At 43.8% G+C, this 13,565-nt stretch overlaps 1 protein-coding gene across 1 annotated transcript; it reads left to right on the top strand.

Annotated features, from left to right (window-relative positions):
- Positions 1 to 346: 346 nt before the first annotated feature.
- On the top strand, positions 347 to 13,160 carry LOC137915241 (calsyntenin-3; the record flags this gene model as incomplete). The annotated part of the gene is made up of 17 exons (XM_068758686.1): positions 347 to 469; positions 1,800 to 2,010; positions 2,541 to 2,749; positions 3,785 to 3,934; positions 4,096 to 4,281; positions 4,369 to 4,656; positions 5,173 to 5,285; positions 6,441 to 6,600; positions 7,300 to 7,359; positions 7,509 to 7,657; positions 8,073 to 8,221; positions 10,485 to 10,711; positions 10,873 to 11,034; positions 11,366 to 11,511; positions 11,681 to 11,816; positions 12,735 to 12,919; positions 13,005 to 13,160. Coding segments are annotated over 17 exons (2,810 nt in total), but the record flags the coding sequence as incomplete, so codon positions are not given.
- Positions 13,161 to 13,565: the final 405 nt, after the last annotated feature.

Here is a 13,565-nt window from a genome sequence, read left to right as displayed (position 1 = left end):
TGCTTGATTATTTTTATTTTTATTTTTAGCTTTATTTAACTGAGAAGCCTCTTGAGGCGATATCTTTCTGAGGGAGATTGGTGCGTGTGATGCGTTTGCATCTACCGTAGATGTGGGTCTTTATAGAGAAAGGAACAGAAGAGGAGGAATCTGTGCGCTTGTAAATGTCATCAAACTGTCTGTGATCACACACACACACATGCATATATTGTCTATTTCCTACTCATCCACACTCTCACTATGCCCTTGCCTATGATGGAGTGTTAAAAATAGACACGTTGGCTCTTTTCTAATTGCTCTATTTAACCCGACGCTTCTTCCGTCTCCACATCTCTGCGCCGTTCAGCCAATAAGCACAAGCCATGGATCGAGACAGAGTACCAGGGGATTGTCATGGAGAACGACAACACCGTGCTGCTCAACCCCCCTCTCTTTGCGCTGGACAAAGATGCTCCACTTCACTACGCTGGTAACACTGGACAGCAGGAGAGAACGGGGGGGGGGGGGGGGGGGGGGAATGCTCATAAATATGTGGCCGATTCCACGGATTTGCTCAAACATCCGCAGAATGTGTGAAACGTGTGAGAAATAGGCCAAATCAAGTTGCTCGCCCTGCCAAATTGAAAACGATCTCACCCGGCATGGCATGGGCTTCTAATAGTAAACATGCTGATCTTTACAGAATGATGTTTGAGGCTATCATCAGACCGATGCCATTAGCAGTCATATTTCCAAACAGACGGCCTGAAAATGAAAGGCGATGTCCTAAGTCACAGGGTCCATTATTTTTAGAACAGCATAGTGTAATTCAACCCTTCATCTCAGGAGTAGTCGGCAGTACTCTGCCTCTGCAGCCTGATGAAATAAGGGTATTGGATTTGCACTGCTGGAAATAACCATGTTCAGTCAAATTATCAATTAGAATTACTCAGGTGCTCCCAGAAGCTCATTAGGCTCATGAAAAAAAAAAAAAAAAGAAGATAAAATTGGGGATTTGAGCAAGAACGTTTCCCACCTTTAACTCAGGCCAGAGGAAATTGTCGGCAGCGCTGAGAGCTTTATTTAGACTCTCAACTGTTATCTATTCTATAAGATAAGACTCCGTTTTAAAGGAGTCCTTCAGGTGTCTGTATGTCCTCTGCTATTGTCAGAAATGAATGACTGAATGTTAAGCTCGATCGTCCCCATTTATTCAATAATGATCAAGGAGGCTGTTATTTCCTTCTTCTTGACTGGGCTGATTGACTCAGTTTCTGTTTATATGCCACCATGTTGTTGTAGTATTTATAATAAAAATTTTATCGTTATGACCTTTTCAAATCAAAATGGTAAATTTTCACATAAAAAAGGGAGAAAGAATATTAAGACCACGCAACTAATTGGGACGATAAAAAGAGGACGTGACAGGAAATCGAATGGTTACTCTTTACTGGAGTTTTCAGTTGAGATTAAAAAGGGAAAAGGTGCATTATAATTGGGGGGCTGTTCGACGCTGCAGAGTCGTGCAGCTGGATTCAAGGTTGAGTGCAGAAAGGTGAGGGCACAAAGCTCAGAGGAATGTGTGCTTCAGAAATAAAGCGTTTTTCTAAAAGCTGTGAGCAGGCTTTCTAATAATAATCTGTTTAAATGATAATAAGAGATTAAATGACTTTGTTGAAGTGTGTCAATTATAGTAACATCAAGTTGAACATTTTATATATCCACCATAACTATTTCAGGCAATATACATATTATAAAATTACAATATGAGCAATTTTCAACTTCTATAGGTCGAGTTGTGACTTCCTCTCTTCTGCCAGGTGAAATTTGCGGCTTTCGGGTTCATAATGGCCCTTCGGGTTCAGGGTCAGTCCAGTTTGAAGCAGTGGTTCTGGACCGGTCCACAGGCGAGGGTCTGGTCCGGGCCAAGGAGCCTCTGGACTGTGAGAGTCAGCGAGAGCACAGCTTCACCATCCAGGCCTACGACTGCGGAGAAGGTCCTGATGGCGTGAACAGCAAGAAATCCCACAAGTGAGTCCACCCCCCCTCTAAATGTACATATAAAATAGCATCCTCTTTTTTTAAAAAATAAATTCAACACAATTATTTGTTTCTATAGTGGCAGATAATAACAGAACGTTATCTCAAGGCCCTTTACAGGTGTAGAAGGGAAAGATAGAGCCCAACTTGTCCCAAAAGAGCAACCACTTTGGTGATGGAGGCGAGGAAAACCTTCCCTGTAACAGGCGGAAACGTTGAACAGAGCCTAGGACTCATAGTGGGTGGCCAATCTGTCTGGACGGGTGGGGTTGAGAAGGAGACAGAGGTAGAGAGACAGAGAGGGAGAGTGATGGAGAGGCAGAGAGAACAGGAGCAGACAGAAATATATTGTATTGACAATACGTCCAATGAGTCACAGCATCAAATGATCAATAATCCGAGTCTCTGTCTGATGCTCTGTCTTGCTGTGCGCTGCGGCAACTCGGCTCTTTCTGATTTCTACGGCGATGCTTCTCTCTGTGTTCCCCTTTTGCTTCCCAACTCCTTCTCCGTTCCCGCAGGGCCACCGTGCATGTTCGTGTAAATGACGTCAACGAGTTCTCCCCCGTGTTTGTCGAGCGTCGCTACGAGGCTTCGGTCCCAGAGGGCCGCCTGTTTGACCGAATCGTGCGCGTGGAGGCTCTGGATGCCGACTGCTCCCCGCAGTACAGCCAGATTTGCTTCTATGACATCATCACTCCCAATGTGCCCTTTGCGATAGACAACGACGGTGAGATATATGTTTTATCTTGTATCACTGAGGTGTTCAACTTAATATTCGTCTCTCTCTGCTACGATAATACAATATCGTCTCGCCGCTTTCCTTTTTTTTTTTAATGCTGTTGGCACTATCTGCTCTGTGTACAGTGATAAATTCAATATTCAATTCCGTTAACTCAAACTCCAGATGTCCTCATGCATGAAACGCACACAAGGCAGGCTCCGCTGAGATATTGCTGTCTGCCTCGCGTCCGAGTTGAATTCCAGGCGCTTATTTCCTCTCACAGCATCTTTCGGTTTTTGCCTCTCACAGGTAAAAGCTGAAAGATGTTTAGAATAGACCTTTTGTGGGCGGATTATAGCTTTATCTTTGCATATATTTATGAAACGGATTGATATAGTGGTATCCTTTTGTTCCCGGCTGCTCATAGAGTCCCTAAATTCTTCTTTGTTGTTTCTGTATCTATTACCTGTCAATTATTCGTGACTCAGCAGCCGAGGAGGACTCTGTTCTATAATCATTCTGGGCTTGGAGGGTGTTTTTTTTTTTTTGCAGAGGATGAGCAGCTCCTTTCTTTCCCGGGTCAGACCAGTGCAGCATCAGAGAGAGCTTTTGTTCAAACCATGTCCAGATACTGTGGGCTTGTCATTGTCTGTTTTCCCCCTGACTCTGTCTTTTCTTTTGATGCCGCTATCTCTTTCATCCCTCTGTTCCTCCTCTCGCCGTGTCACAGCGTCTTCCGTCTTACCTACTGTTTGACAGCTGACACACTGAGCACCAGATCGCCGGTACTTTTATCTCCTTAACACAGGAGGAAACGCATCCATTTTCAATTTGTTCTGCACAATCAATCCTCCTCTGTTTCGCTTTTCTAAGGTGTACATGCAGTGTTAGATGCTCTGTCACTGATTGGCTAGTCGTGCCAGGCTTTCAGTCCCACACGCTTGTTGGTGATGACTAACGCCTTCTATTTCTGTGTCCTGTTCATTCTTTGTTGCATTCTTTCTTGCCTATTCTTTCTTTATGTTTTTCTCCGTTTCCTAGGTAACATTAAGAACACGGAGCCTTTGGATTCGAAGCTTCAGCGTGTTCACACCTTCTGGGTGACCGCCTTCGACTGTGGGAAGAACCGCGCTCAGGCTGATGCTCAGGTCGTCGTCACGGTCAAGCCGTCCTGCAAACCCGGCTGGATTGGTAAGTGGTGTTACGTCTCAGTTCTGGTCCTTGGAGAAGTCTTAGCTTTGCCCTGATATTTCCTCGGCTGTAGGTACATTTGAAGTAGATATATTTTAGAAGAGGACTTCTTAGTTGTCTCTTTGTGAATTACACGTTGTACAGAATGTCCTTGTTTTCAGGATGGACCAAGCGTGTCGAGTACACACCCGGGTCGGGCAGCATTCCCCTGTTTCCCAGCCTGCATTTGGAGACTTGCGAAGAAACCGTGTGGAACATCCAGGCCACCGTAGAGCTCCAGACTGGCCACATCGGGAAGGGCTGTGACCGAGACAGCTACTCTGACCGATCTGTGCGACGACTGTGCGGTGAGTTTTGGTTTCAAGGTCAGCCCATGTGAATATTTAAAAAGGTAGAATCCTTTATGAATACGCTTCATTTTGTCTCCTCCTCAGGTGCTGTCAGAGGAGAAGTGGACCTCCTCCCCCCTCCATCTCCTGCTGCCAACTGGACCTCAGTTCTGCCCACGCTTCCCTCCTCTGATTCATCCCTGGTGTTCTCATTCAACGGGTCCAACCACGTAGCCCTGGTGCCGGATGCGGTCGTCACGGCGTTATCGGGTGACCACTTCACCCTGCAGCTCTGGATGCGCAGGGGCGGCGCCAACATCCAGCCTGCGACCTCTCAGACAAGAGCAAATCGCAAAGAGGAGGAGACAATTGTGTGCAGCACTGTCAGAAACGGTGAGTTATTTCACGCGATCATGCCTTTAATAGGATTCAAAGACATTTTAAGGCTGTTTTCGGCTGTTTGGGGAACATAATAGGCCTTTTTAGTAAGTAATGTCTTCAGTTGTTCCTTTCCACATTAAATCCTCAGAAGGTTACCCACTCAAATTCCCAGAACTGCAGGAGGAATAAAAGTTTATTGCTTTTAACAACTCCTCTCAAGGTGTTCTTGCGAGAGGCGCTTAAACCCCAGCTGATCCACTTGAGCAACCAAGTGAGCAGCGGAGGAAATAAAAAAAAGCTGCAGTTTGTGCCAGGCATGTTAGTTTGTGCATCGGGAATATTTGCTACTGAATGACATTGTAGATTGTTTTGCTAAATAGCAGCATGTTTAGGAAACCTTCACTCAGTAAAAAAAGAACGATAAAGTGAGAAAGACAAAGCAATGATAAAAAAAATGCAACTTTTCTGTGATTAATCGCATCGCACTTACCCGCCATTTATTTCCTGTTCTTCCCTCCTGCCCCGCAGACGACTCCTTCTCCCACTACTCTCTTTCCGTGCACGGGTGTCGTCTCTCTTTCTTCTACTGGCCTGACGTCTCCGCGGCACGGCCCGTCAAGTTCTTATGGAAACTGGAGCAGGTACAAGAGGAGAAATGTTCAGCGTTTCACCTCCACTTATTTGCCTAACTGGGAATACAGATAGAATGATGGGGATTCAGCATCTGCTGAGACGGAAGCAAAACAATAAAGTAAAGCATTGATCATGATATTATCGTTCTGTTGCGCTCGGGGGTTTTCAATAGCGTTTAGGTCGAGGTTCATCACTTGGCCAGGCCTGGACTCCAGACCCTGTTCTAGCACACCAATGGCACAAGACAAGCCATGCCCCCCCCCCCCCCCAGCTGCAGCATACTTAGATATCTGCCTTAGATGATGATATAATAGCATTGCTAAAAGAGAAAAAGGGTTTTCTTAAGGTGGGTAAAAAAGAAATTAGTAATGCAATTTTAAATCCCACGAGTGCACTTTGAAAGTTACGTGGAAAATTTCAAGTCTATCCTGATAAAGGGCCTTTCCTCATCTCCAGGCTTTCTCCAATTAATTGGCTACTTAAAATGTCTCTGCATGAGACGCCAAGTCTGTTTATGTGTAAATTAACCATTGTGCTGTTCCCACTGAGGAGGATATTACATAATCCAAAATTAAAAAATAAATTCTATTTAAAATATATATATATATATTCAGAGACTTATTCATTCTTTGTGGATAAACATAACATCTTAGCTGGGCATGAGAGATCTTCATTTTTCATATGTAAAATGCATTCTCATTTATATTCATATATAGCTGCATATAAATGTTCACAGTGACGCCCTGCATGCCGTGGTGCATAAATTGGTTCCACATCAGGTATTCTGAATATTGATCGTATGCCCTCCTTGCATACCTGCATGCATGTCAGTGTGTGTGGGGAGGCTGGTTGTTTTGACTGAAGTCACTGGTCCCAGACAGATTGAAACAGCATGAATTAAAAGACCCTGAGCTGATTTAAGAAGATTTATCAAATCCCTCTGTCTGATCCGTGATATGTTATTACACCAGTCGGCTCCTCGGACAATTAATTTCCCTGTCTTTTGTGTTCCTTCTGATGTCTCCCTATCCATAGACAAAGCTCAAACTGACTAATTAAAAAAAAGAAAATTTTAATTGCACACAATATATTATAATTAACAAAGGAATAAACACACCTGCAAGACATTTGTGTCTTCTGACCGAATCTTCTCCGTCTCGTAGGTGTGTGACAGCGAGTGGCATCATCTTTCCCTCAGCGTCCAGTTCCCGTCAGTCACTCTGTATGTCGATGGCGTGACCTTCGACCCCGCTCTGATCCATGACAACGGAGCCATTCCCAACCCGGCCCCCCGCCAGCGGATGTTTATTGGTGCCTGTTGGGGTAAAGACATTTGAACTTTATTTTTCATTCCAGCGTAATGATGCATTTTGACAGAAATGAAGGCAAACGTACAATGGATGATGGATTTTACTTATAATTTATTTATTTGTTTGGAGGGGTTGCACAAATTGCACACTGCGACGCCACACATTTTTCAAGGATAGCGAACTGTTTCTCGTATATGCATTGGCAATATCCAAATCATCTCATCCATCAGCCAAGACGTTTTGCCAATCAATCACTCACCCATTCCAGTCACTTGCAATTTGGTTGATGCATTTTGTCTTTGAGGGCTAATAATATAACTGACTTATCAATTATTCAGGGAAGCAGAATAACATGCGGGCTAGACCACTTACACCCCAGCCGCTGGTTAAACTGGAAGACTCTGGCTGCCAATTAGCAGTAAAAAAACAAACAAACCCACACACACACACACACACAAACACACACTGATGCTCCATAGTGGAGCTCTGCAACAGCTGCAGCTAGTAATGAGGAGAGAGTGTATATGTGAATATGATCTAGAGTTTCCCTGCCAAAGTTTTTTCTCACTCGCGTCTACTGGTGCTATTTCCTTTATTCTTCATGACAATCCGTTTTCCTCTCACTTCCCTTTCATACATTACTATATTTAGGTATATCTCTCAGCGGACCTTATTATGTACCCTCTTTGTCTCTCCATGTATTTTTCTGCAGAGCCTGGGGAGAAGCAGAAGGAGCTACTTAACAACACCATCCCTGAGGGTAAAGACTCAGGTGACCTTAATGCTGTCAGCTTGTTGGTGTACAGATTGCTTATTTTGTTGTGTCATTGTTACTGCATAATTTATATGCTCATTTACATTACATTATAATCAATATAAAAGTGGTAGTAACGGAGCTCCTGGACGGTCTGTGATCATTAGTGAAGTACGTGGGTGGTTATCACGGCCTGCTGTCGGGCGTGACGGTGCGTCCTGGGAGTGTGGAGCCTCACAGTGTGGTGGAGTGTCTTTACGCCTGCAGGGAGGGCCTGGATTTCGGAGACCTTGAGACGCTGGGCTCTGGCATGAAGGTAATGACTCAAACGTGGGCTGTCGTATAATGGAGAAACAATAATGAAAGAGCCCTTTCCTTTTCATATGTGTTCATTACTCTCACACAGTCCTATTTAAAAACTACATCCCTGCAATTTCTTTGCTGTTCATTAGATATGCTTTGAAGAATAAGTTTGCAATTTTTGCAGCTGGAACTAAATAATAATGATGATGTGAGGAGAACCAGTTTAAATCTTTATATGGGCATCTGACTCTGTGTGAACCTGTTATCTGAATGCAAACACAACTTGTGTGAGTGAACGTGTTTCTAACCTCCTCTAGTGGTGGCTTGGCGCTTTTGAGTGTTATCATGTTTGTCCAGTGTGATTGTCTTTGGTCTTGGTAGCATGATTAATGTGCACATTTCATTCATCTTGTCTGCCCTCCTTTCAGGTCCATGTGAACCCCAGTCAGTCAGTTTTAGTGCTGGAGGGGGATGACATTGAGAGCTTTAATCGCGCAGTGCAACAAGTCACTTACAGGAACTCTCTGCGATTCGCCACTCCTGGAGTCCGACCCCTGAAACTAAGCACCTCCCTCAGGTACAAAAACACACTCTTACACATGCACAAACAAATAACGACTCTTTTTACTAAACGCAGAGATACTGATTTCATCATCAGAAGTATTTAAATATTCACAGACGGCTCTGCTTTAGTTGAAAGCTGCAGTGTCCTCTTACTTATAGTAATAAAGATCTGAATTGAAATGCAGACATGGCCTTTCTGTGTTTGTGTGTTTCTCCCTCGTCTGCCAGCCCTCCCCCCTCATCAGTTTGGATTCTCTCTGGGCTTTCCAGCTTCCTCCCAGTCCAAAAACATGCAACATAATTGAAATGGTGAATGTGATTGTGGCTGGTTGTTCATGTCAGCCCTGTGGTGAACTGTGTCAACCCATCCATGGTATCGTGTGTCTCACCCAATGTCCTCTGGTATACCCCCCCCCCAACAATCCGGCAGATGATAAATGGATTACAGAAATTGGATGGATGATTGAAAGTCAGTCTGGCTCGGTCTGAAATGAGACAAGCTCAAGGAAGTTAAATGAAGTGTAAAGTATCATAATGGAAAAATGGTACATCAGACACTTGCTAAGAGTTTAAAGAACGTGCTGAATAAGAGTAAGAATAAGAATCCCACAGTGTCACGCTCTGGAATCTTCTTTAACATTGATCTCATCAAACATTGACTTTGCCTGGACTGAGATAAGAACTGGTGCGACATAAAAGAGCTGACTATATAGGAAACATGTCAAAGGAGCGATAACGAGGAATATCTTATCTCTTTGTTCAGACATTTCTTAAATGTAATCTATCTGGAGCTGAAGTTAGTGAAAGATTCATTCAAATAAACCATTTTGATGTTGTTCCTTTTTAATATCCCCCAATGAAAAATAAAGAGCATCTCCTGTCCTATTAGTCAGTTATTTACATAGGAAAAAAACATATTCCTTTAGTCCACATTTTTTCACGGTAGCCTTGGCGGTTCCGCACGGATTGACGGCACAATGTTGTTCAGCAGCAGAGCAGCCTGGTTCGGTCTGCATCGCTCTGAAGCACATGGCTGTGTAAATGAAAGGCACACAAACTCAGTTTCCGTGCCAGTGCTCAACCACGCTTAACATCTGCAAACTGGCTCTCTGGCTTTAGCAGCCACTTTTAGCTCATGCAATTTTAATTCACATAGGAAAGTACAGTCAAGCACACATATGCTCTAAGGTATATTCTGTATTTATACTTAAACTAGCATCCTGCCAAAAAAAAAAAAATCGGATCCTATAAAACTCTCAAGCTGCACAGACATTCTTATAATTCGCATGTGTATAAGATTCAAATTATTACCGCACCACAAGTTTGTGCTGGAGGATTTTTTCCACAGAGTGATTGTAAGATCCCAAAAGCTCAAGGTCATGGACGGATTTTCTTTCCTTGGCTTAACTCAAGTGAACTGGAGGTTTTTTTTTTATTCTTCTGCATGTTTTATTGCGTGTGTGAAGATTAGACTGATTGGAGGCCAGGAGTTACCCAGATGGCTGAACAGCAGGCCCTTCTGGAGAGGCAGCTGTTCACTCTGATAATAGAAATCTAACACACACACATGGACATATTTTGCAAAATGCCTTTGCTGATTTGATGCTGAATTATAGTGCAGATGAATAAATATGTGTGCAGCTTGTCATCAATTCGATTTGCTTTCCCCTTGTCTGGAAGGCTATTTTTCCAACAGAGATACATTGGAAAGACATTTGCTTCTTTCATTGTCACAACTCAGACACCACTCTAACCCTAACCTCTATCAAGGCAGCTCAGATTCCCCGCCGTGTTAGCACACCTGATAGCCCCATGATAGACTGGACATTATAATAGGCATACAAACAAATAAAAATAACTGTGGAAAATAAAAATCTCCATGGTAAAGGTAACCATAGTGAAATTATTAGACTGAGATCATTCTTTGTGGGTTTAGAGCTATTTGCTCAGGATCATCATGTCATCTTCCTTTCTGTCACTTTGCATCCATCATTGCTAAATTGTGTGCAAGTTGGAAATCTACAGCTTTATTAGCTCTACTTTGAGGTAAATGCTAACATGAGCATGCTACAATGCTCACAGTGAGGTTAAAGAATTGTGGTTTAACTTCATCATAGGATTTATCATATGGGCAACTTTAATGTCTGGATAAGATTTTAAAGTCTTATCTGGATCTGACACGGTGCAGACAGCTGAGTTACCCAGTCAATGACATTTTTAAATTCTCCTTTTCAAATTCTTTATTTGCATCACACTCGCCTTTATTTACCCGCCAGATGTTTCAACGAGGAGAGCTGCCTGTCCCTCAAGCAGCTGGAAGGATACCTGGTGGTCCTCCAGCCGGACGCCCCTCAGATCTCGCTGTCTGGGGTCGGTCCTCATCTGGCCCGTCCTGCCCCTGAGTTCGAAGGTCCGCGTGGTGTCCCCCTTTTCCCTGAGCTGCGGATCGTCTGTTCCTTGTCTCATGCCGTCAACACAGCTGCACAGGGTATGGAGGGTGGAGGTGAGTCATGCATTAAGTGTCCCCACTGCTGCTGTACATCTATGAGGTATTAGGAGATGAACTGAACGATTTGTTTTAACACACAGCTCCTCCCTGTAATTAACCGTCTGCAAAATTTGGTTAATGACGTCGCCGTTGATCTCCTTTTCACTGCCTCTTAGCTCTGATGTCTGACGCTATAGCTCACACGCTGGACGGGTGTGAAGTCCAACCACTGGGAGAAGAGCTAAACTCAGAGAGGGAAGAGCTTCTGGTGGACATGGATGTTGTGCGAGAGAGGGGACTGGAAATCATCAATACTACTGCATATATTGCCATCACCGGTAACGTGCATAAGGACAACCTGTTTCTGTTCATGAAAAAAGATGTGCAGAGCATTCTTTTGTTATTGGCTTTGGCAAGGGAAAGTATTATTGCCATTAATTCTTGTGCAGGCATTGATAGGCACCAATATATCTATAAAGTATTGATTATGGCTCAAACAATATGCAAGAAATCTCATTTTTCTATAGGAATAGAATACGAGCAGAACACAAAATGAAGACCATTTCTCATCTGACAGATCTTTTAAAACCTCCACACTGTATAATTTCCCCCCTCAGTACTTAACCCCTTCTCCTTTATTCCGTCTTTATATTTCTGCACTCTTTCCAGGAGCTGAATCCATCTCCGTGTACGAGGATGTCCTTCGCTCAGTCCACTACCGGCTGGCCAAAGGCTCAGCTCGCTTCGAGAGGCGGTTCCGCCTGTCCTGCTCTGAGATGAATGGCAGATACACAAGTAATGAGTTGACTCTCGAGGTGAGAAGGGCCATTGTCCCCTGGTATCGACGTGCACAAGCACAAATCATTTAGATTACGCAGCCGTACAAATAATCACGATGCAGTGATTGCAATGTGTCATTTTGAGGCAGTAACACTGAACTCATTATGCCTTCTCCTCTATTCCTCCCGTCCTCCATCCTTGCAGGTGAACTTCCTCCACTCCCTGGACAGCCTGTACCATCCATCCCACCTGCTGGCCTCCCAGCAGCAGTTTCTCCATCCATCCCACCATGCTGGAGAGCTGAGTGGACACACTCTGCCCAATCCACACCGCAACTCAGGTGACATATTCCTCTCATCAGCATTTCCTGCACTGTAGCATGAATTATTAGTGTAACGAAGTGCTTCATAGCAAAGGACAAAAAGACATAACGTGCAGTCATAGCTCGAGATGGAATGGTAGGAGCCTTAAACGGTTAAGGGTTAATACTCACAACGCATGGACAGTGCCTCCGGCTTGATTCCCAGCCAAGCTGAATCAAATAGTTTCATTTTCAGTCTTGACAACTGATGGTTGACTTGCGTCGCAGGAAATGCGAAATCAGCATTCTAAAGGTTTTATTAAGAAGGAAACACTCTTAGATCTCAAAGATAGACACAGAGACTTGTTCTATCCTTGAATGCAAACATCACGTTAATGTCTGTTTACAAGGAAACTCCATAGGGTCCCCTTTAAGTCCAGAAGAGATCATTTCAGAGTCCGGGAGCTGCAGCCTCTGAGGCACAGTCTTTTAGTTTTATGCCTTGGGTGAGAACCAAGCAATAAACCCAAATTAAAAAGACCCCTGGAAACCTAACTCGTGATAAATGTCTGCAGCAGAGCTTTAATGAAGGCAGGTGCCTGGGCACACAGAGCAAGGGTAGAGAGAGCGTGGTGAGGCAGTGTTACCAGTGTGTGCTGTGTAATGGTCTGCTACACTGCTGCAGTAATTACAGTTACACAGTTGGTGGCACTTTCAGCTTGAATTCTGTTGTCCATAACTAAAACATTTTAGATTTTAAAATGTATCTCTTGTTTTCATTTCTTTGAATTTGTTCACCGGGTTTTTGTCCCGTTTTACGCTGCATCTTAGGCAACACTGTTGTGTTTTAAATGCAGATGAACTGGCTTGACTTGTCTTATTGGCATGCATACTCTTAATATCATTTTATTATTCATAATCATCCTGGCATGTTCTTTTTTTTTCTCTCCTTTCCAGTGGTGCCAGGAGCAGCAACGGTTATTATTATGGTGTGTGTTGGTTTCCTGGTTGTCATGGTGATCCTCGGAGTGTTCCGAATTCGCTCCATTCATCGCCGGGATGAAGGTGCCGGAGGCGGGTCTAAGGACGGCAATGGCCAATGGGATGACTCTGCACTCACCATCATCGTCAACCCCATGGAGGTGAAAATATGCTGTTTGAATTTTGGCGGTAAATGGCCGCATATGTTTTGCTCTTGTTTTATCCTAACATTGTTCTCTCACACAGACCTATGAATCTCGAATGGGCATATCTGCTGACACGGAGGGCGAGGGGGAGGGGGAGGAGGACGAGGAAGTTGCAGAGTCACCTGATGACGCCAATGATGACCAGCGAATCATTATCAAAAAGGAGGGGAGGGATGGCAGCGCCCGTCGCTACTGAGCCGCCTGCGTGTGTCTCAGCACCAGTTCTCATGGGAACCACACACTGGATCACCAGTTACACACTCAAACACTTAATATCAACAACTGCTTACACCATTTGTAAAAGGAATGTATGCATACAAACACAGTCACTGTAATACTCCTGACACTCAATGCCACATGTGACCTATAGCCAACAATGAGCAGTTGTTCTCCACCTAAATGTTCTATGGCACAATGTATACAGTTTACGTAATTTAACCACTTTAACAAGCCCCACCAAAATTATACGTGGTGCGCCAGTGCTAAATCACAAGATGGTAATGTGTTTGTTGAGTGTAATACTGGCTGAATGAAATAGCTTTTTTTAAAATTGCAAATAAGAAGATTGTATTGTAATGTTTATTATTTAACAGAGAATGAA

The sequence above is a fragment of the Brachionichthys hirsutus genome, unplaced genomic scaffold (assembly GCF_040956055.1).
Source record: "Brachionichthys hirsutus isolate HB-005 unplaced genomic scaffold, CSIRO-AGI_Bhir_v1 contig_1058, whole genome shotgun sequence".
Taxonomy (NCBI): Eukaryota; Metazoa; Chordata; class Actinopteri; order Lophiiformes; family Brachionichthyidae; genus Brachionichthys; species Brachionichthys hirsutus.
Note: the sequence above shows the minus strand (reverse complement) of the source record. Positions and strands in the feature narration are given on the sequence as shown.